Source organism: Fusarium proliferatum (genome assembly GCF_900067095.1).
Source record: "Fusarium proliferatum ET1 genome assembly, contig: FPRO_scaffold002, whole genome shotgun sequence".
NCBI lineage: Eukaryota > Fungi > Ascomycota > Sordariomycetes > Hypocreales > Nectriaceae > Fusarium > Fusarium proliferatum.
The window spans coordinates 352,390-372,093 of record NW_022194791.1 but is presented as its reverse complement, the minus strand read 5'-3'; the positions used below and the strand labels follow the sequence as shown (position 1 = coordinate 372,093).

The window sequence follows — 19,704 nt, the reverse complement described above, 5'->3', positions numbered from 1 at the left end:
GACAGATCATGCTTCGGCTGGACATAGGTAGACTTGATCCGGGAAGAACCACGTTTAATCACCCGGTGACACAACTTTACAACCTTCTTCTCTGAAGAGTTCAAGAAAGCCCTGGCTCACTATTCGTGGAGTTCCAAACGCCGAATGGAAGATTCAGGATGTCAGTTAGAGGTAAAGCAGGATAAAGTGCGTGGGAGCCCATCGAGGCAAGTAATCTCAGAAGGCCGCGCACCACTATTCCACGCTAAGTAGCATTTGTTCATTGACTGAGTTAGCTGCCTTTTGTATTGAAGTTATGTTCAAGTCACTGTGATTCCTTGTGCATCCATGTCCCTTCTGATATCAAACCGACACCAGAGCCTAATAATCGCAACTCTGATTGGCTAGAGGAGTTTTAGTAGATGTTCTGTTCGGATTTGGCTTCAGAATTGGAATAAGGTTGCAAAGAAGCTCATTGGACTCAGGGGTCGTGTGAGCGGCTGCTAATTCGGCCGCTTGCTGAACAAGAGGCTTCCTCGTGTATAAGCATTCTTTCCAAGAGAAAACATTCGCCGTAAGCGCGCCTATAATACTCAGACAATATTTAGTGGTTGAATAGGAACCTTTGAGTGTCCTCATGCATCAACCATGTTCGCACCCAAAGCCCTTGTGGGAGTACTCAACTACAGAGACCTGCCTAATGCAGACATTAGAATTCCCGGAGCCTCGGAGCCTTTTCAAGCATAAAGACAAGCTTGATCGTGGTGACTTTTAGCAAAGACTGACTTCCACCAATGGCCGCTTGATACTGACACACTCTCGTCTTGGTAATAGTCCACTTTTCCGTCGATATTTGATATGACTGGAGGAATTAATGACTGTGATCACCTGGATACCACCGGGGCAGCACCCCCGCATGCAACGCTGGGCATTGCAGGGAATCATGCATGCACTTAAACCTGGCATCATGGAATAGTGAGAAAACATTTTAGACAGACTGGTGAAAAGTATAAAGGCTCGCGACATGCCTTATTGATATCCATTCAATGGTTTACAACAGGGAGCTGACTTCAATAAATTCATCATGCATTTCCCCAGCGCAATCGCTCTTCTTACAGCCTTGCCATCGGTCCTGGCCTGTAAGGGCTATACTGGGGGCCTTCCCAAGCATACAGGAACTAAAACTCTCGGATCTCCTCAGTATATCAAGAAAGGCCAGACATTTGATGCTGGGTGGGTAAAATATGATCGTGGGGTGAAGTGTACGGGTCAGGCTGAAGGAGGTAAGTCACAATAGCATAAACAATCCCCTGGCCGTCACTAATTTTATTCTCTAGGTGAAAAGGACACTGTTTTTGTCCTTGAAGATGGGGCCAAACTGCGAAATGTCATCATCGGCGCCAATCAACGTGAAGGCGTGTACTGCCTTGGATCCTGTACCCTTGAATTCGTGTGGTTCGAGGACGTCTGCGAGGATGCCATCTCCATCAAGGGCGGCGGTACGGCCAACATTATCGGCGGCGGAGCCTACAAAGCTGCTGATAAGATCATTCAGCATAACGGCTGTGGACACGTGAACATTATCAACTTCTATGCCAATGATTACGGCAAGGTATACAGGTCTTGCGGTAACTGCAAGGGTAACTGCCGACGCTCCGTGCATATGGAGGGCACCACTGCCGTTAACGGTGGGGAGTTGATGGGCATCAACACCAACCTCGGCGATAAGGTACGGATCAAAATCTACAAGCTACTGCGTGATTAACATATTATAGGCCACCTACTCCAATAACTGCTATCCCAAGGTCCAATGTCAGGGCTACAATGGTTGTGACAAGGGCAACGGCGCTTGTGAGCCTACAAAGGCTGGTCTTTGCTAAGCGGATGAGCAAGCGCCTCCAAACAGTGCCTATTGTGAATTTCTGCCCCAATTCTGACTTCAGAAATACTGACCGAAGATTAAGAGAATCTCGCTAGCGGATTGAAAGGTGCTGCTGGATGATCTTCTGGCATAGATGTATCGTATAACACGAATCAATACTCCATGATTTTATCTTTCTTTTCCGTGTTCCTACTCAGTGATTTTGAATTTGACACCTTTCGGCCACGTCATGCCCCCCCCTACCTGAGCACTACGAGAGTGTTTCAACGTATGGCGCTGTGTTAACCTGAAGCTGAAGTTTCGTGATAATTCAACGGCTTTCTCAAGGAATTGAGAACATAATAATACTTGTTTCTTTTTCTTTTTATGATATTTTCAGACTATTAAAATACTTATACATAGCTAAGGCAAGTATCTGTCCCGAAAGTAAAAGCCCTGGATCTTTATGCAGACCAGGTTCTCCTCGACGAAATCGATAACAAACAGCTCATACAAGCTACGCCCAAAACAAAGAAAAGCATCTGTCTCATCTTTCATAAGACTCCATTCTCTCTTTGAACACGGTTCGCTTACCTCTGACGGAGATAGTAGGGGCAAGGCTCAGATAGTTCATCCAAATAAACAAGACACCTGCGTCCGTTCAAAGTGTACCACACGCTTTTCCATGTGTCCAGCAATTGATGTTTCCATTTGGGATCACCTGGGCGTTCTTGTTCCACTTTGATCCATCCAGTAGGGGGAGTGGTTCCCTGTCGAACAATTCGGAGCTTTGCCACAAACCTCGGCGTATGGTCTTTGTTAAAGAACTTCGCGTTCATTCTTTCCAAAGGGACCCTTGACAAGGGGCTGAACTTCCTTCCATGAAAGAGGGCCGAAATACACGTCCTTGGTCTTTTCAAAGTACTGAAAACTGGCCCAATAGCCGCCAATAGCCCCGGGACTGTGCTCGTATCCCCAATGACCCACGTATGGTATGGCTTCTTTGAGAATAGGAGCATCTGGATGCATATGTGGTTTTTCTGAGCCGTTGAAGTGGCTGTCATGGGATCGTCCTTTCCAGCTGGGTACTGGATAGAGGCCAGTGTTGAATTGCCATTTGATGCCAGTATGAGCAGAGTCTGGGACGTCAGTCTGAGTTCTGACGCGTTGAAGACCCTCTATCATCCAATATCCAGCCACGTTGGGGAAGATCACAGAGAACTCTTCGAGTTTCGGGAGCTTCTCAAGATCTAGGGCTTCACCGAGAGGACTTTCGCAACGCCACATAGTGTCGCGGTCCGTGGCACGCCTGTAGAAGGACATCTTTGAAATCGAGAGTAGTTTTCGTACGGGAAGCACAGATATACCAGTGGCGGTACGAAAGTCTGGGAGGCCCATGTCGAAGACTCGCAGTGTATCAATGTCCAGGCTCATCCGAAACACAGCACGCTGATCAACAACTCCTTCAATATTCTGCTCCGCGATGGCAAACCTATACATCAATCTTGATGACAACTTCAGTGCAAGAATGGAATCCTCACATGTCGACTGCACCTTTGAATACCTCCGTAACTCTTTGGGTCGATTAAGCAGGGTTGGTGTAACTTTAGGTGAGCTTGCAAGCTCAACGATTCGGTGCTGAATTTCTCGTTGTAGTCTAACAATGAAGGATCGGGCGACTGCTGAAACCTTGCTATCTTCAACTCAAGGGGGTTCAAACCTGCCCACGGAATATCCCAACCACGGGGCCTCAGCTTCGGTAGGACTTATACTGAGAGGATCCCTATATCGTTTCTCGTTCATCCCGTCAGACCTCTGCCGAAAGAGGAAGTGCTGAAGAATCAAGGCTCGATACAAATCGTCAAGAATGTATTCCCCAAACGCCTTTTCATCATTCGGGCTTGGTCGAGGAAACCCAAGAGGGAAGCGGCGGCCATACGTATCCGTAGAGTGGTAGGATCCATCTTCAGGCCAATCGACAGGTTCAAAGACGATGATTTGAACAGCATGAGGAAGTATAAATAACGGGCGCCGCAAATACTCCTCACGCTCGACGATACATCCAGGGGGGACCGGTATATTAGTCAGGATCAGCTTCGGCTCGGTGAGAAGTGTAGCCAGAGTCGCAAGCCATTCGCGTACGGCAGTATTCTCCCGAAAGAATTCGAGGAGACGCATTGGCTCGTTTGTATAAGGAGATAGTTCTGAGCGCAGCCTGACACTGTGTACCTTCTGATTCTGAGTATGGTCAATAAGATCTTGATCCTGCGCGCTCAGGAGCAAAGCAAATGAGGTATCGGAATACGCATTGATCTTGTCCTTTTCTCGTCTACCATGGTAGTGCATGATATCAATGGCTGGACCAACAATATCTGGTACAACAATGTCCACGTACGAAAGAAAGTCTGCTTCGCTCGCGAAAGACAAATACTTGGCTGCACATGTCACAGATATCTCACCCTGGACCTCGTATTTTTGAGTCTTCAACACCCGAAGTCCTGCTGGTACATGCCCTGGCACGTTCCATGGTATCTTGCTGTTTGGGGGGTGCACGATAGAGTAATCGGAGTTGCGGTGCCACTCCGCAAGCTCCCGACTCCGGCGCGCGATGCTGCCATACCCGACAAACTCTGCACCCATCCTCTCGATGTTCTGCGGGAGGACCTTATGAACGTGCGCGTCGTGTAGCTTCTGAAGTAAGGGTACTGAACGCTTAATGGTTAGCTTTGGTCCCTCAAATTGTGACATCGTTACAGGATCGTACTAATGTGAGTGGACAAGAGTTTTCGACCTCCACTGGCTCTGTGCGCCTGTATAAATCCTGTGGTACACCTGCTAGCCTCCGTTAATGCTTCTCGCGGGTATGAAAACGGTTCACTTACCGCAGTCTTCCTCCCAAGGTGACCGTGGCCGAGCACTGCATTGACCTCTGCCCAGTCAGAGGGCCCCAAGTGTGTTTGTCAATGAACATCTAGCGGCACTGGAAGGCAATCTCATCGACTTCAGTTCCGCTGGGACCGACGGACTATGCCTAGTCAGCCACCATCAACATGGTCTAAGGACGTAGATACCGACGGAGAGATTTGATGTGTATGAAACGGCCTCCTAACCTCATTATAAGCTGGCACGGACTGAACCACATGGAAGTGTAGCAAATCAACAATGGTTTACAGGCGAAGAAGAAAGGGGCGGCGGTGTTCTAATCATATGGTATGTACATGACATCGGACAAGGACAATAAGTTTAGGAACGAACCTAAAGAGAGTACTAGTTTGCCAGAATGATCTTCCTTCATCTTCCTCACACCATAGATAATTAGAAGCACTGCTGTTGGTCTGCAGTTGGTGTAATGAACCGACTCTTGTATAAGCATGTTCATTATCTGACTCTCTAATGTGATATCACGCCTTACCTGCGTCTCACCTCTGTCCTTCTATCCCAGCATGTTTTGATTCCACTCTAGGAAGGATTGAAAAGTCCCTGCCGGTAGAGTACGGCTCATGTATGGCGGGTCCGAATTGATGCCCATTATTTACTGGGAAATCTCCAATTCCCCATATGATTTGAAATGGGTCTCTTCAAAACATGTTGTCACCATGATTGAGTTTCCAAGTGGCAAAGCTCTACAGCAATTTCTTTTTCCTTTTCCTGGTTCTACCTATAATAATACTATGCATTGCCTAGACCCCAATTATATATGTTCTGGATATTGTAACTGTCAAACTCTATAGCCACAGAAACGCGTGACAGCCAGATGCTCAATCAGTCAGCTCTGTTGACGGCGATTCCATTGAAGGCGAAACCACAGGAAAGGGGAAGTTTGATTCGGCAGCACGTTTCTAAGCTCCTGAGACATTGATCTATCTCTGATGGAGGCTGTAAGAAGGGTCCGGACTTGGCTCCTCCTTAATGGTTTTCAACGTATAGCGCACAGCGTTCTATGTCTTCAACAGTTGGTGTCTCCAGGCGGGATCTGAATCATCAGCTTCCTGTACTTTGATCCACCCTTTTGGAGCGGTCATACCCTGTCGGACAATCCACACCTTAGATACAAGCTGCGGGGTGTGGTCATCAAACAGAGCTTTATTGCCGTTCTCTCCATAGGGACCCATAATCAAGGGCTCGATGTCAGCCCATGAGAGAGGGGCGAAGTAGACTTCCTTGGTTTCGTGAAAGTATTTGAACCCAGCCCAAAGTCCTCCAACTATTCCGGGACCTCGCTCATATCCATATTTCCCGATATAGGGGATACTCCCAAGTCGGTCGGATGGGTCACCACCGTCAATATGGTTGTTGTCACAAAAGCCTCGGGGGACGCCTATCGGAGATCCCGCTGGTATTTCTGTGTCGAGTCGCTCTGCTTTGTAATAGCGGAAGAAGTTGAATAGCCACTTGGTGCCAATATGAACTATAGTTCCATTGTCAACTTGAGGTCTGACTTGAGGAAGTCCATCCATCTTCCACTCCTGCCTCACTGCTGGAATTATCAAAGAATACTCGTCTAACTTTGGAAGCCTGTCAAGCAACAAACCAGGAGCGCAGTGACGGCTGCTGTTACAGAAAGACTCAAGGGCATCCTTGGGATGATAGAGACTATGATAGTCCTCTATGAGAGGAGCTTTCGCACAGGGAGTGGGGCGCGATGGCCACGTCTATCATAGAAGCCTGGAATGTCTTGGTATCTTGAGACGAAACTCAACTGACACGTGACCTGTCACGGACTGCCGACTTTTGTCGAGGCTTTATCACTCCCCTCAGCTCCCTCTCAGCCCTTGATCAGCCCAGATCGGCCCTGCTCACCCCTTTTGGCTGAGTAGTGCCGCTCCTGTTTCTTTAAAGTTAATAGCATTATATAAATTATGCTTCTTTATAAAAAAGAAAATGCCTCTTTAGTTATATAAAAGGATGGATAAGGTAGGGTAATCTTAAGATAGTAGGTAGTTTTATTATATTATTAAATTTCAACTTATATAGCTGTCTTTAGGGGGGTTAAATCTAGAATAATTAATAGCCAACCACTCTTTAAGCCTTTGCCTTTAATTGACCGACTTAATAACCCTATAAGTTATTCTTAATAGTAACAGTTTTTATTTAACTTAATTCCTTAAGGCTCTTTTAGTTTCCTCTCTTTTATATAAAAGCTTCCTATACACATAACCTATACAGAAACAGCTAATCACAAAAGGAGCAACTACCCAGTTTCCCACAGCCTCTTATTTACAGCTGGCGATATCCAAGTTGCCTCCCGTAACAGGAATATCCTTGCAGCCCTGAATCCTGAAACTCTTCATTTTCTTCGCTTCTTTACTGGTATTCTTTGACCACTTTGTGGGCCATAAGTCGCCTTTGTCAGCGGCGGTCGCGGACCCAAGTTTCTTGCCCCGACAGCCAATGTCGCTATGGATTGAGACGGAGCAACGGGTCCAAATGAAGCTGCAGAACTCAAAAGAACCAACGCCCTTCGAAGTGATGGCCTTGTCGAAATTATAGCAGTCGTTATCTCCGACACTGCTGTGGTAGTGGCGTTTCTTTCCGTGCTGGTCTTTTCCGGTCCAGACTGTAAAGCTCCATGCGTCTGTGCCTGCGATGGCAATTGTGGTGAATGTAAGGATCGAAGCGAGCTTCATGTTGGATTGATTGTCTGGTTGTGATTTGAAATGATTGGATGTGTTTGTGAAAGACTGTGTTGTATTGCAAATATTGCCAGGCGTGACGCAGCTATTATATACTTAGCAGTGGTCTAAGATCGACGAAGATCTACAGTCATCATCGGATGAATTTCTCAGCTCAGTCATATCAAGTACTGTAATTTTTCATATGCTCATTCGATGGTGATCTTGTACACTCGAGAAGTCCTTTTGTCGGGTAGAGCTCTGGGGGAGGAATTACGGCCCCTTGCACTTAACCATGCAGTGGGGGCATTGAAATGGGGCGTAGTCGATCCTTCATTGCTAAACATAAGGCGCATAATGTTCGATGAAGCTAAGCATAGGCTTGGAGCCAGGACTCGGCGACTGTTTCCATCGAAAAAGGCACGATGGTAATAGTCCCCCCCCCCCCGAACTCCTCCTGCACACTCCTCCACTCCTAAGTCCTGATTTTAGACGAAAGTATTCAGAGCACTCTTTGCCCGGTTTCGTCTCAGATGTTAGCATGTGACCCCGCAAGGGGTTTAGACAATTACAGTACATCCACGTTGAGAAATGTCACAAGCTCCTACTGGCCAGAAGAACATTGTGCCCAGCTAACGGCGCAACGGAGTTTAAGTGGGCCAATGTCAACCAATAGTGCTCAAGCATTGGTGTGAAGTAAGACGACAGTCCAGTAGTCACGGATCTTCACATGACTCTCTCTCCGTTTCGGGCATTCTGACTCTTGCATATGTACTGGGAGCTCCTTGGTCAGCTCCGCCATAAAATTGGGATCAGCGGTGATTTCGTCAAAGAAACTGCATCCACAAAGTGCACCAGCGAGATTTGGAAGCCATTCTCCGTACCTTAGTTTCTTCCAGCCTATCCAGTAGGGAAGGCCTATTCAGAAGACGGCCTTTCGTCAGACAGCCTGACCTGATGTGTATACGATGTATACGAGTATGCATAGCCTCAGCATGTCTGCCTGATTCAGTGCGTCGATCCCGCCCCCTTACTCACTTGGCTGCGCCCCGCTCTTGCTCCTCCTTCCTTAGTTGGCTTGTAATGCGATTTCTACCGTCGTTGTTTTTACCCTTCCAAGCCACTCATGCCCCTGTAACCCCAACCTTTGGCTGAACTTCTTCTAATAATAATAGTAAACCTAATTGTGACACAAAGTAAAGCCTATTAATTTAAACACGAGCTCTTATGCTTTATTTTCTTGAATATCTTTCCTATTTTAGCCATTGGTTTAATTCCCTGGCCCTTTCTAGATACAACGTGATGACCGAAGGTGGAGCCCATTTCCAACCGCCAATCGAAGAACTCTTTGGCCCGCTCATGGGTCAGTCTAAGCAGGGATGATTATGCATATCAGGTTCCGATTCCCCGTTGTCGTTATTGTTACCAACGCGACAGCTTGGTAAGGCTGCAGCAAACAAGATGAGATGGGAGTCCATTGCAGTTCGTGAAGCTCGACTGGAGCGGGACTGTCTAATATTATCCGCTATGCCCAGGCATCATCCGTTGCGACCAATATAACAATATAAGCCCTAGTCCCGTTACCTCTGCAACGGGGGCCCTCGTTTTTGGGCGTCATTTGGTCCAGCGGTCTTAGCAACATCATCCTGCCCTGCGCTGCGGCTGAACGTGGGACTCCACTATATATATTTCAGGGGTTAAACTATATTCCCCCACACAAGCCGCTAACGTGGATGATGATCAATGGCATTGCTCCAACCCCGGGCTTGAGTTGCAAACCCTGGCAGCAATATGTTTGTTGGTGACCTTATCTGCGCGGCTAAATTATTTCAGTTGCTACAACCACGGGGCAATAATGGTTCCGAGCTTACATTGGAGTATTTGTAAAAAGTCTCACTGGGAAGGACAGTAGAAGCTGGCTAAGTCAGGAAGAAAAAGGAGAGCAACGCCCCAGAAAACCTCCATCTCCATCACTGTGATACACCATCCTCGCTTAAGCACCACCCCAAGCGACACTCTGCTTCCTTCACACTTTTCAAAATGAAGTTCTCTGCCGTTATTGCCTTGCTCCTTCCCCTCTCCGGCGTCCTCGCTTCGCCAGTCACAGACTCTGGCCCTATTGGCATCGCAAGAGACGAACATGCCACAGGAACTGAGCCCTTGAGCGTCGATCAGAGCGAAGCTGATTTGGTGGGTCGTGACATCTTTTCACGCTCCACTAGGAAGTGCAAGATCGTCAACGTCTCGAACCGCGCCTTCTGCCGCAGTGGACCTGGCACCAACTATCCGATCAAGTACTCGGTGTACAAGGGCCAGGAGTACAAGTTTGATTGCTACAAGAAGGGAACTTGTCATGAAGGCAACTGGTGAGTTACTATGAACCTGTCAACAACGGCATTACGTGTCTGATGGTCGTGGTCTTGTAGCACTTGGGACCGCCTCCCGCATGCTGAAGGGTATTGCTACGTGTCTGGCGCCTACACCGACAGCCGATGCACTAAAGGTTCGTATATTCTCTTATCTTACACGCTGCTGGTAACGCGTGTTCGTTGCTAATCTTCTACCCATGATAGCCGCTCTCGGAAAGTGTTAGGTTGTTACTCTACTTAATCATATGCTGCAGTAAAAGCACATTGCAGGCTACTTCGTCCGATCGAGGGCCCACAATGCCAACATCTTTGTTTCGACTAGCGTTGAAAGCAGCCACCAGTGGCAGGCCATTAGACAACAAACTACTAGTTAAGACTTTTACACACATCAGAAGTACACAGGGTCTATTTGCATAGCTGTCTAAATGCGGTTGCTTGTGATAATTTTTTTAGCCTCAATCCATTTAAGTCTCGCTTTATCTTCTTGAGACTAGACTTTATCTGTGCGATAATGCTACAATGATGATACCTAAAACGAATTTCACTAGATTAATTAGGTGACTTGAAGTCATTCACCATATCTTCGACAATCTTCACACTATAGCTAGCAAATGGTTTATTAGCTTATAGATTATAAATAATTATAAGAATAGCTTCTGTATAAAAATAGTAAATTAGGTCTTACTTATAGTAAGTATAAGTAATAAAATATATTTATTTTACTTTTATAAATATAGGCTTAAATCGATTTGCCTCTTTAGCACCACCCTAACATTCAATCTCAGGGTTCTTTTTCTTAGCCTAACGTGTTTCATTTAGATTAAAGGTTCTCGGACTTAATTGTGCCGATTGCGGGGGGGCTGACTGCCAATGTCGAGCCAGAGATCTGAAAGCTCATAACCTCCTCTCTTCTCCCCTGAACATCATTCTTAGACGTTCAAGTTTGACCTCAAGCTTTGGATGTGCAACAATTCGCTTCCGATGTGATAATGCCCAACATGGATCCAGCCCAGCGTCAAGCAGAAATTGGTGTACAATGCCAGGTATATCAACCTCTGATCCATCAGCAGACAAGAGCTCTTCGAGTTCATCCATCGGCTGACTCCGATGTCGAGATTGAATGCGACCTATTCACGATTGACCTCAAAAAGAAATCAGGCGCAACAGTCGCAGGAAACTCTAAGAAGGCCGGGTACGAGGCATTGTCGTACACTTGGGGGGATCCCGAGCCAACCAAGAGAATCTTGGTAAATGGGCTACCGTTCTGGATCTCTGCGAATCTCTTCGCGGCGCTGAGACAACTTCGGCTCCCGGAACGACCCCGACTGTTGTGGATAGATGCTATCTGCATCAATCAAAACGACCTAATTGAGAAAGCAGGCCAGGTGGGGATGATGTTCAGCATCTATCTCAAGGCGTACAGGGTCGTTGTCTGGCTGGGTCAAGCGACTGATGATGACGAATATCTCTTTAACCTGCTCGAGACCTACGGCAGGGAGGGTATGGGTGGCATTCGTGGAGCGGTGGAGGACTCAAGAGCACGGAGAGCAGCTACCGAGCTCATCGAGACCAAGCCATGGTTCCAGCGGACTTGGACCCGACAAGAGGTACATGCGGCTTATAAAGTCCACGTGGCCTGTGGAAGCCGGGAATGTTCTTTCGAAGACTTTCAGTTCGTTATGGGTCGCCTCCTCCCAGACATGGATGAGATTCGGGATACGTTCAGACCCCATCGTGATCCTCGGGAACGAGCCTTGAGCGCTAGGAGAGCATACGTCTTCTTCAAACATCATTGCGAGAGCGACATGTACACTGAGGGAGGCGGATTCCATCAAGCCTGGTTCAGGATGATTATGCGAAGCAGTCTATATGAAGCGACTTTGCCACAGGACAAGGTCTTTGCTGTCCTGGGAATCATTAGAGAGATTACCAAGGAGGCCTATGACGTTACGGAAGGGTTCCCGGAGATTGATTACTCAAAATCAGTTTCGACAGTGTTCGAAAGCTTCCAGAAGCACACAATCAACATCAGCCAAACTCTTGCCAGTCTCCAGATCTTTTACGACAGAGACGCCATCGGACAGGACTTGCCATCCTGGGCTATCGATCTGCGCCAAAACGTTACCCGCTTGATGCTTCGATTCGGCGTATTCCACTTTGACATGCCCTATACGGCGCCTCCAGTGCAGGCATATGATGACTATGGGCTTTTGCGTCTCGAGGGAGCCCGAATTGGAGTTATCGCCTCGACAGAGAGTCCTTGGCAAGGTGGAATGCACCGGGAGTTCAACTCTGAGATTTTGGGATCTTACTCTTCAGGGGTAGGACTGGAAAGCTGTTATTCGAGCCATGACTGGTGGATGCCCGATAATCAGGGCAACAAAGGCATCGAAGAGATATACAAAATTCTTGAGAAGCGCTGCTCCTACAATTGGGCAACCTTGGAACCTAGGACCAACGATGTCATCGAAGAGTACAATCTAACTCGACATCGCTGCCTAGTATTTGTGTCGCATCTGGTGCGAGAGGGAGATATCATGGTTCATCTGTCAGGTGCCGAGATGCTTTTCGTCTTGCGGCCAGGTACAGAAGCAGGACGCTTTAGCTTTCTAGGTCCAGCTATTATCGCGATGGGAGTGGTGAGGAAACTAAAGGACAGGGATATGTTCACATATGCCTTTCCTCGCCGCGGAAGTGGTTGCGATGTTGACTCGCCCGAGAGCTTTGTGCTCATCTAAGGCGAACTTTGGTATACTTTAACAGGTAGAAACAGAGCATCTCTTGACCTTTATAAGTAGGAGGATATAATCTTGATTTCATATTCATGTAACAGCCCATTGAAGAAGTTTCGATACATATGGCTAGAACATTCTCATGGTGCGGAGCAATCGTGGCCTCAAACTCGAGGTACTCAAAAGACCGGGTAAAAAGTCTGTTGGGACGTCAACTGCTTTGTCGCCCCGCACGACTTTGCCTATCTTGTAAGTCCTATAGTCTGCATGATTTTAAGAGATAGACTAGTTTCGGCTAGGAACCGGCCTGGGCATATGCGTCGTCCGAGTCCGAACACATCTTGTCTCGGGTCTGGCTCTAGCGTTCTAATAGCTTTGCTATCATCTGCGCTCTCGCGCAAGAACCGGAAGGGGTTGAAAGATAAAGGAACTTTGTATACAGTTGGGTCATGACTGAACTCCCTGCCAATTCATTTCAGTCAACGGCTCTTATTTGATAGGTAAGTACAGCATTTGTAATACTAGTCACCAGATATTAGGAATTAACATAGAAGCACTATGATAATGTAGACTTTATATGTAACATTCCTTATAGTCCAATGGGGCAGACAAGTTGGGACAACTGGAGGACTTGGCTAATAACTGATTGCCCAGTAGACAAACTTGGAAGAATTAACCTTATCTACTAAGGCAATATATTTAAAGGCGTCTAAATAGTTGTAAGATATCTATGTAGGATTTATTTCATTCTGCAGAAGACTGTTACTTACACTTTAGTAACAGTGGTTAAAAAGTAAGACTCTATAATTGAGGCTTAAAACTAATAAGTAAATTTAAAGTAAAACTGCTCCTTTAAAGCTATTAACTAAAAGAAAGATTAAGACATAATTAATTTGATTCTTTAAAGAGAACTTACTGGGGTATATAACCAAGAATTGGCCTGCCCAGACACCTCAGCCTAACCCCAGCCCGCCTCAGCCCGAACTCAGCACCAACGCAGCTTAAAGTGGCAGGAGCTCAGTTCTAGAAACGAATATAGACCCTGGCGTGCTTGAATTTCGTCTCCAAGTTATATGGTATCTATGCAATATCCGCAATGTGTCAACCTCCAAGTTCATTCGAAAGATCACTGCCCATAAAGGAAGATGGAAAGACTGGCTGATAGCTTCAACTGAATTCGCAGTCTTTACCAAATAATACATACCCCGGGACGTCAATTTGAGAGCTAGAAGTGAATCTTCGGAGGTACACCGGATCTTGCGGAACGCTCGTACCCATCCATCATACTCCTCTTGGATAGTTGGTGTCACCTTGTGTAAAGTTGCAAGTTCGACAATGCGAAGTTGTATTTCTCGAGGGAGCTTCTAAATGCAAACCGTTCCAATGATGGTGGGTTGAGAGCGCCATGCCAGGGATAGTAGGAGCGAACCGTGGTATATCCTAACCAAACCTCTGAACCCTGAGAGATATGGGCATCTGCTCCTTTGCCTGGCTGCTGCTGGAGGTGGAAGAACATAAGAAGGGGAGCTCGGTAGAGGTCATCGAGACTATACTTGCCACAGACCTTCACATCATCGGGGCCCGGCTTCGGATATCCAAGCGGAAAGCGACGCGGGTATGAGTCTGTGGATGTGTATGGCATATCCCCACGCTCCTGCAAGGGGGCAAAGAGAAGGATCTGAACGGCGTGAGCAAGGATAAATATTTCTATGCGAAGCCCGGCCAGAACTCCCATGAAGCCCTTCCGAATGGATGGTAGCAGCTTCGGTTTGGTGATAAGGGTAGCGAAAGTATTGACCAAACGGCGAACCGAATTGTCGTACATGTAGACGTAGATAAGGTCTAGTGTGGATTGACCGCGTTTGGTGTCACAGAATGCGCTGAGAAGCAAGCCCAGCGATTCGAGTTTTGAAAGACTTTTGTTTAGTTCTTCGTTGTCACCATTCGCCCCCCAGGCGAAAGAAGTGCCGTCGTACTCTCTGATCTTTTCTACCCAGTTATCCAACGCCAACACGTCGATGGCAGGTCCCACGATACCTGGGAGGATGTTTTCGTCATAAGAGATGAAGTCAGCCTTGCTGGCAAACGACAGGTACTTGCTTGCAAGCTCGGCGGAAATCTTGAATCGCGAGATGCCTGGGACATCCAAAATATTTATGACACGAAGCTGCTTCGGACGATAATCCTCGTATTTATAATCGAAGGAGGCAATGTTGGCACGGGTTTCAGGATACACGATAGAATAGTCGGCGGTGCGGTGGGCCTCAGCGACCTCCTGACCCTTGGGACCGAGGCTGTCAAACCCGGCTTCTTCTGACGCCATTCTGTCGATACTGGCGTGGGGAAGGTATGGTTGTTGCTCTTCATGGCGGATATATTAAGACTGAAGTTTCCTGGACTAGTCGTTAGCTTTGATCTTTCCGCGACTTTCAGTATTCATGAAGTCTTGTGCCGGCTCTTGATAACACTTTGCAATACTCGCGTGCTTCAGAAATACTGATTTGTCTTTGCTCTGGGGCATGGAAGACCCGAGATGGCTCAGCAGTTGAGTCAAACATTGAGCCAAGGTGCACAATAGCTGCTAGATGCGTTGTTGAAAGGGTGTAGTACGAGCATTGAGGGTGGTGTAGATGGAGATGGCAGGAAAAGGGTGATAGTTGCAAGATGAAGAGTATGGGAGAGAGAAGAGAGAGGTGATGGGGAGTAAGAGAAAAGCAACAGAGAGTTGAGGCAGTGGATATCTCAGCTGCATGGACCAAGTTCTTGTTCACGGTGGGGTCAGATTCAGTGGCCAGTGTTCACTTCCCCGGCGTCTCAGGGCTCATTCCACCTGGCGGTCTTTCGATTCGTGTGGTAGTTCATGCATTTCTATGAACGAGACCTCTCCACCCAGCAGTGTTAGACACTTTACCAGCATCCATCGCCACAACAGCACCAATAGAAATTAAAATTAACATGAATTACACTGTACCTCTCAGGGAACACGGCCGCTGAGCCCCCTCCTGGTCACAGAACTATTGGCGAGCAAGCAAGTTCAGCAAGTGGAACGCCACTGGATCTGACTTGAGAAGCCACTGAAACACCGTCACTCTTTGCAGTTGAGCATATGGTGTTTGTTTCGTCATGGAATAGGCATCTATGTTCAAACGACTTTCCCAGTTTATCTCACAGTTGTCTGTGTCGCTGAACGTGAATCACTCCATATCTGAACGATATCCAGGGCTGAAAAGACATCTCCAAGCTTTTCTGTTCACGGCAACAATAGTTGAACTCTGGACGACCCTGCCACTAGCATCCTGAGTAAGTATCATACTCACTGTATCCTTGTGGCATCGTCAAGGCCAACCCTCATGCTAGAGGGACAGATGGAGTTGGCGGACCACTTGTCAACTGCAAGGTTTAGCCCTCTGATCTCCATTCCCTGGAGCCAGAAAGCTGGATAGCACCAGCCCAATCTTGAGCAGAGTGGTGCGTCTCACAATCGGAAGATCAAATCCAACTCTCGTGCTGCGGCGGTCTTTTCCTTCGTTCTCTAGCCCCTAGAGTTTTCTTGAAACTTGGGCATCGCAAGTATCGGTGTGTTGTAACAAGACCTCTCAGATTAATAAGGTAATTATGAATACACTGAAAAGAGCCCCATACCTATGTGAAATAATGCGGTTGTCTCAGGGTTCGGTGCAATCAGAAGGTCGTGGCGGTATCATGTTTATGAGTTAGTCAAAGGGCTACAAAATACACTTCTAGTTTAATATAATGAAATGGCTATTGCTATCAATAACGCAACATTACTATTACGATATTTATTGAAAATACCATGATAAGAAAGCTCTGAGCTAGCTACCAAGCATCATTCAAAGCTCTCTCTGGCAACATCACTGGTGATGTCTCTCTGGTGTATAGCTCGAAGGAGGACCAGGAGACCAACTCGGGGAAGACACACCAGGCGAGACAGGTGTCTTCCTACCAACTTCATACTGAGGGAGCTCGTTGGCACCATATCCATTGCCATGCTGTTCTGCAGGAAGCTCTGTAGGAGGTACTTGTGAAATGGAGATGGACTGGTGAGGACTCATATGGTGCGGGCTCACGGGCTCTGATGCATGGCCCCAATATCCTGTCGATGTGAGCGGACTGACTGTGCTGGGAGGATGTATCAGGTTGCCCCCGTTGACCTGATACTGATTCTGTGTCATTGAGGATTGACGTCTCTCTTCACGACGGCGGTTGACTTTCTTGCCGATACAGAACCATATGAGTAGAAGGATAGCTAGCCCTGCAGCACCGCCGATGGCAATGCCAACGATAGCACCTGTAGCTAGTTTCGAATCAGGGCTGTTTGTCTCGGTTGGCTTTGGCGACGCAGTTGATGTACCCGTCGTGGAGGGGATCGATCGTGTTGGCGAGCGCTCTGCTATCTCTGGCCTGCGTCCAAGCAAGTCCTGCAGCGGCTTGTTTCCCTCATCGAAACCATCTTTGGGGGCCACGAGTTTTGCACCACCTTTCTTGTTTCCACCAGTGACATTGTACACATCGACAGGTACGACGTTCTCAGTGATGTTGGGGTTGTAAATAGCCCAGTAAGTCTCGTTATTCCCAGCATTGTTGTTTGTTCCAGTCCAGAAATTGTGCATTGACCAGGCATCATATGCTAGATCGCAGGCGTCTGTGTCGGTGTAGGTGCCTCCGATGACGAAGAGCTGTGACATGTGTTTTACCATATTGCATGATGCGCTGTAGTGGTCGTACTCTGGTGGGAGGGTAGCGTTTCCGTGATGGTCGGGGTATGCCTTCACCCAGATGAACGACGGGAGGGTGAGGATGTAGATGTCGTTGAATGAGGTTGCGTTGACAACGGGGGGTTGCACGCTCAGTCCTCCCCAGAGGTATCTTTGACGATGTGAGCACATGATCCTGGTGATGGAGACAAAAAATGGGGTTGACTTACATGTTGAAGGAAGACTTGTCTGGTGCCCACGCCACATCGACGCAGAATTGACGCCTGTTCTGCGGTATCTCTCCAGTCGTCTTCTGGGTTGACCATGAGTTTCCCTTGGCATCAAAGACAAAGACTTCATCAAACGCTTGAGGAGCTTCCGTGTTGTTACCATAAGGGTCGACAATGCCTCCCAGATACACAAGTAGGCCGAGAGAGTCGCCGGCAGGTATCCAGACCATGCCTCCTTCAGCTCTGGGCTGTTTGCTAAGACTAGCCGCCTGTGTGAACTTTCCTGAGTCGTACGAGTACGTGTAGAAGTTGGAGCTCATGGTTCTGTCGCCGGTCCATCCGCTCATCGAGGCGTTGCTTATCCATCCTCCGAGGTAGTAGCCCATGCCAGTCTCCGAGACACCGACACCAGCGCCGTACGAGGCTACCTTCGGCGGAGGGGTTATATCGGGGGTTCCAAAGTCGTCCCATTTGTCGTAGATTATGTCGTAGCTGATCAGACTATACGGCTCTTGTGAGAAACCGTTGTTCCATTCGCCGCCGTAGAGGTAGAATCGCTTGTTGACGCTGTCGCCCCAGAGTATGCCGCCGTTTACGCTCGGAATACTGTTGCATTGGCGTTAGCAAGAAAGACGATCCAGAGAGTAGGGTTCATCTCACCTGTCGTTCTTGCTTAGGCTGATATTCAGGTCAGGCCAAAGATCGCCGCCTCGTTCGACGAGGTTGTTGAGGTCATGGTATGAAAGCCAGGTATCTGGGAAATAAATAGTGGCCAAAAAGACTTGTCTGGAAGCTCCTGGGCTGACATACTGGAGTAGTTCTCGTGAGTTTGCTGGAAGTCATCAAAGTTGACCCAGCCGCCATCGATGTAGAGTTTGTCGTCAATGACCGTTGTTTGGTGAGCAAATCTTCGGCAAAAGTCATCTTTGGGGTTCTTGGCGGTGGTCCAGTTGACAGTGAGAAGCAGAGCAAGTATAGTTTGAGTGCATATGAACCCAATTTGCTTCCGTATGAAGGTCTCCATGGTCTGTTTCAGTAGAGTCGCAGATGAAATGGGGAGGCTTCGTAACATGGACACTCAACTCCGCACAACAGTGGGAGTCTCCCCTTTTTGAGCCTCCTTCTCATGCCTGTCTCTCTTCGGGTAGAGATCAGGCTCTGCAAATCTGAGGGGAAGTCGGCGCCATTGGGTGTTCTAGATGGTGATAGCGCATGCCAGCTAACAGGGGGTATCTTGATGAAGGGTGTGTTCTAACCAAGGCTATCGAAAGTGGCACTCGAATTGCCGCAAGCTGGACAGATCGTCCTGGTTCTGGGCACAATCGATACCTACTGTAGACGGGATGTGGCTGTTCGGATTTTTATGGCGTGCCTGGCTGATTAAGAGGTCGGTGGCGAACACAAATATTTCTTCGTGGCCGGTTGGTTCGCAACTACGATGTTCATTTGACTGGTGTTCTGTGGGTGAACCTGCTGTTCAGCATCCTCTGTCACACGGTACATCGCGGAACATGCAGACTGTACACCAAGTTACTGATGCCAACTAATGGACAAGAAACGGCCGCGACCAACATGTGCAAATGGCGTTGGGTTCTGAGGAGCGGGAAATACCGACGACAAAACGCCATGGCCTGAGCCAGCTGTTAATAAGAAGAAAAAGAAATGCTTGCGGTAGCTCATGCTTTTACATAACCGTACAAAGAAGCATAAAGTGCTCACTAGGGCGTTGACTACAGGAAAAGGTGGTATCAAGTGCAGCAGCATCGCAAATCACAGTAAGTGATGTTCAGGAAATATTGGTGGCGCATGCAGGGAGGTGCCCTCACCGGAACGCCACACAGTTCAGCTTCTGCAGAGGCTTTATGCCGTGGCCGTCATCCTTGCACAATCATGACCCTCAGGCCTCGACCTCCGCTTTTCGACGGGGAAATCTCAGGCCTGAACTCACTGGAGCGGTGCAACTGGGTTTTCTTTCTAATGCCCGGGCGGATCGTAATAAACTGTACTCACCGCGAGACGACCAAAAGGTGTCAAAAGAGAAGAAGTACGTCGTCAACTTCAAATTCTTTAAGTGGCCAATGGCATTCACAAATCTTAAGTCTCAAAATTAGATTAAAGTACTCATTATGTCAATCTGTCGCGATAGGGGGAGGTATGGCGCTGTGCTTGAAGTGTCCCAAGTAGCTGCCTTCAGATTCTTGCTTCT

General features: G+C 47.8%; 8 protein-coding genes across 8 annotated transcripts; 3 read left to right on the top strand and 5 right to left on the bottom strand.

Annotated features, from left to right (window-relative positions):
• Positions 1-1,063: 1,063 nt before the first annotated feature.
• On the top strand, positions 1,064-1,859 carry FPRO_03724 (putative pectate lyase; the record flags this gene model as incomplete). Its single annotated transcript, XM_031226032.1, has 3 exons — positions 1,064-1,262; positions 1,317-1,708; positions 1,755-1,859. The coding sequence occupies 3 exons, from the start codon at positions 1,064-1,066 to the stop codon at positions 1,857-1,859; spliced, it is 696 nt and encodes a 231-aa protein (XP_031076609.1).
• Positions 1,860-2,659: 800 nt separating this feature from the next.
• On the bottom strand, positions 2,660-3,274 carry FPRO_03725 (uncharacterized protein; the record flags this gene model as incomplete). The annotated part of the gene is made up of 1 exon (XM_031226031.1): positions 2,660-3,274. One exon carries the CDS (start codon positions 3,272-3,274, stop codon positions 2,660-2,662), a length of 615 nt encoding a protein of 204 aa, XP_031076608.1.
• A 2,504-nt stretch (positions 3,275-5,778) lies between these two features.
• Positions 5,779-6,297, bottom strand: FPRO_03726 (uncharacterized protein; the record flags this gene model as incomplete). The annotated part of the gene is made up of 1 exon (XM_031226030.1): positions 5,779-6,297. One exon carries the CDS (start codon positions 6,295-6,297, stop codon positions 5,779-5,781), a length of 519 nt encoding a protein of 172 aa, XP_031076607.1.
• Positions 6,298-7,053: 756 nt separating this feature from the next.
• On the bottom strand, positions 7,054-7,467 carry FPRO_03727 (uncharacterized protein; the record flags this gene model as incomplete). Its single annotated transcript, XM_031226029.1, has 1 exon — positions 7,054-7,467. One exon carries the CDS (start codon positions 7,465-7,467, stop codon positions 7,054-7,056), a length of 414 nt encoding a protein of 137 aa, XP_031076606.1.
• Positions 7,468-9,492: 2,025 nt separating this feature from the next.
• Positions 9,493-10,045, top strand: FPRO_03728 (uncharacterized protein; the record flags this gene model as incomplete). Its single annotated transcript, XM_031226027.1, has 3 exons — positions 9,493-9,818; positions 9,879-9,955; positions 10,026-10,045. The coding sequence occupies 3 exons, from the start codon at positions 9,493-9,495 to the stop codon at positions 10,043-10,045; spliced, it is 423 nt and encodes a 140-aa protein (XP_031076605.1).
• Positions 10,046-10,819: 774 nt separating this feature from the next.
• FPRO_03729 (uncharacterized protein) lies at positions 10,820-12,559 on the top strand (the record flags this gene model as incomplete). The annotated part of the gene is made up of 1 exon (XM_031226026.1): positions 10,820-12,559. The coding sequence occupies one exon, from the start codon at positions 10,820-10,822 to the stop codon at positions 12,557-12,559; it is 1,740 nt and encodes a 579-aa protein (XP_031076604.1).
• A 1,300-nt stretch (positions 12,560-13,859) lies between these two features.
• Positions 13,860-14,876, bottom strand: FPRO_03730 (uncharacterized protein; the record flags this gene model as incomplete). Its single annotated transcript, XM_031226025.1, has 1 exon — positions 13,860-14,876. One exon carries the CDS (start codon positions 14,874-14,876, stop codon positions 13,860-13,862), a length of 1,017 nt encoding a protein of 338 aa, XP_031076603.1.
• A 1,549-nt stretch (positions 14,877-16,425) lies between these two features.
• Positions 16,426-18,522, bottom strand: FPRO_03731 (uncharacterized protein; the record flags this gene model as incomplete). Its single annotated transcript, XM_031226024.1, has 4 exons — positions 16,426-17,440; positions 17,499-18,104; positions 18,159-18,252; positions 18,309-18,522. The coding sequence occupies 4 exons, from the start codon at positions 18,520-18,522 to the stop codon at positions 16,426-16,428; spliced, it is 1,929 nt and encodes a 642-aa protein (XP_031076602.1).
• Positions 18,523-19,704: the final 1,182 nt, after the last annotated feature.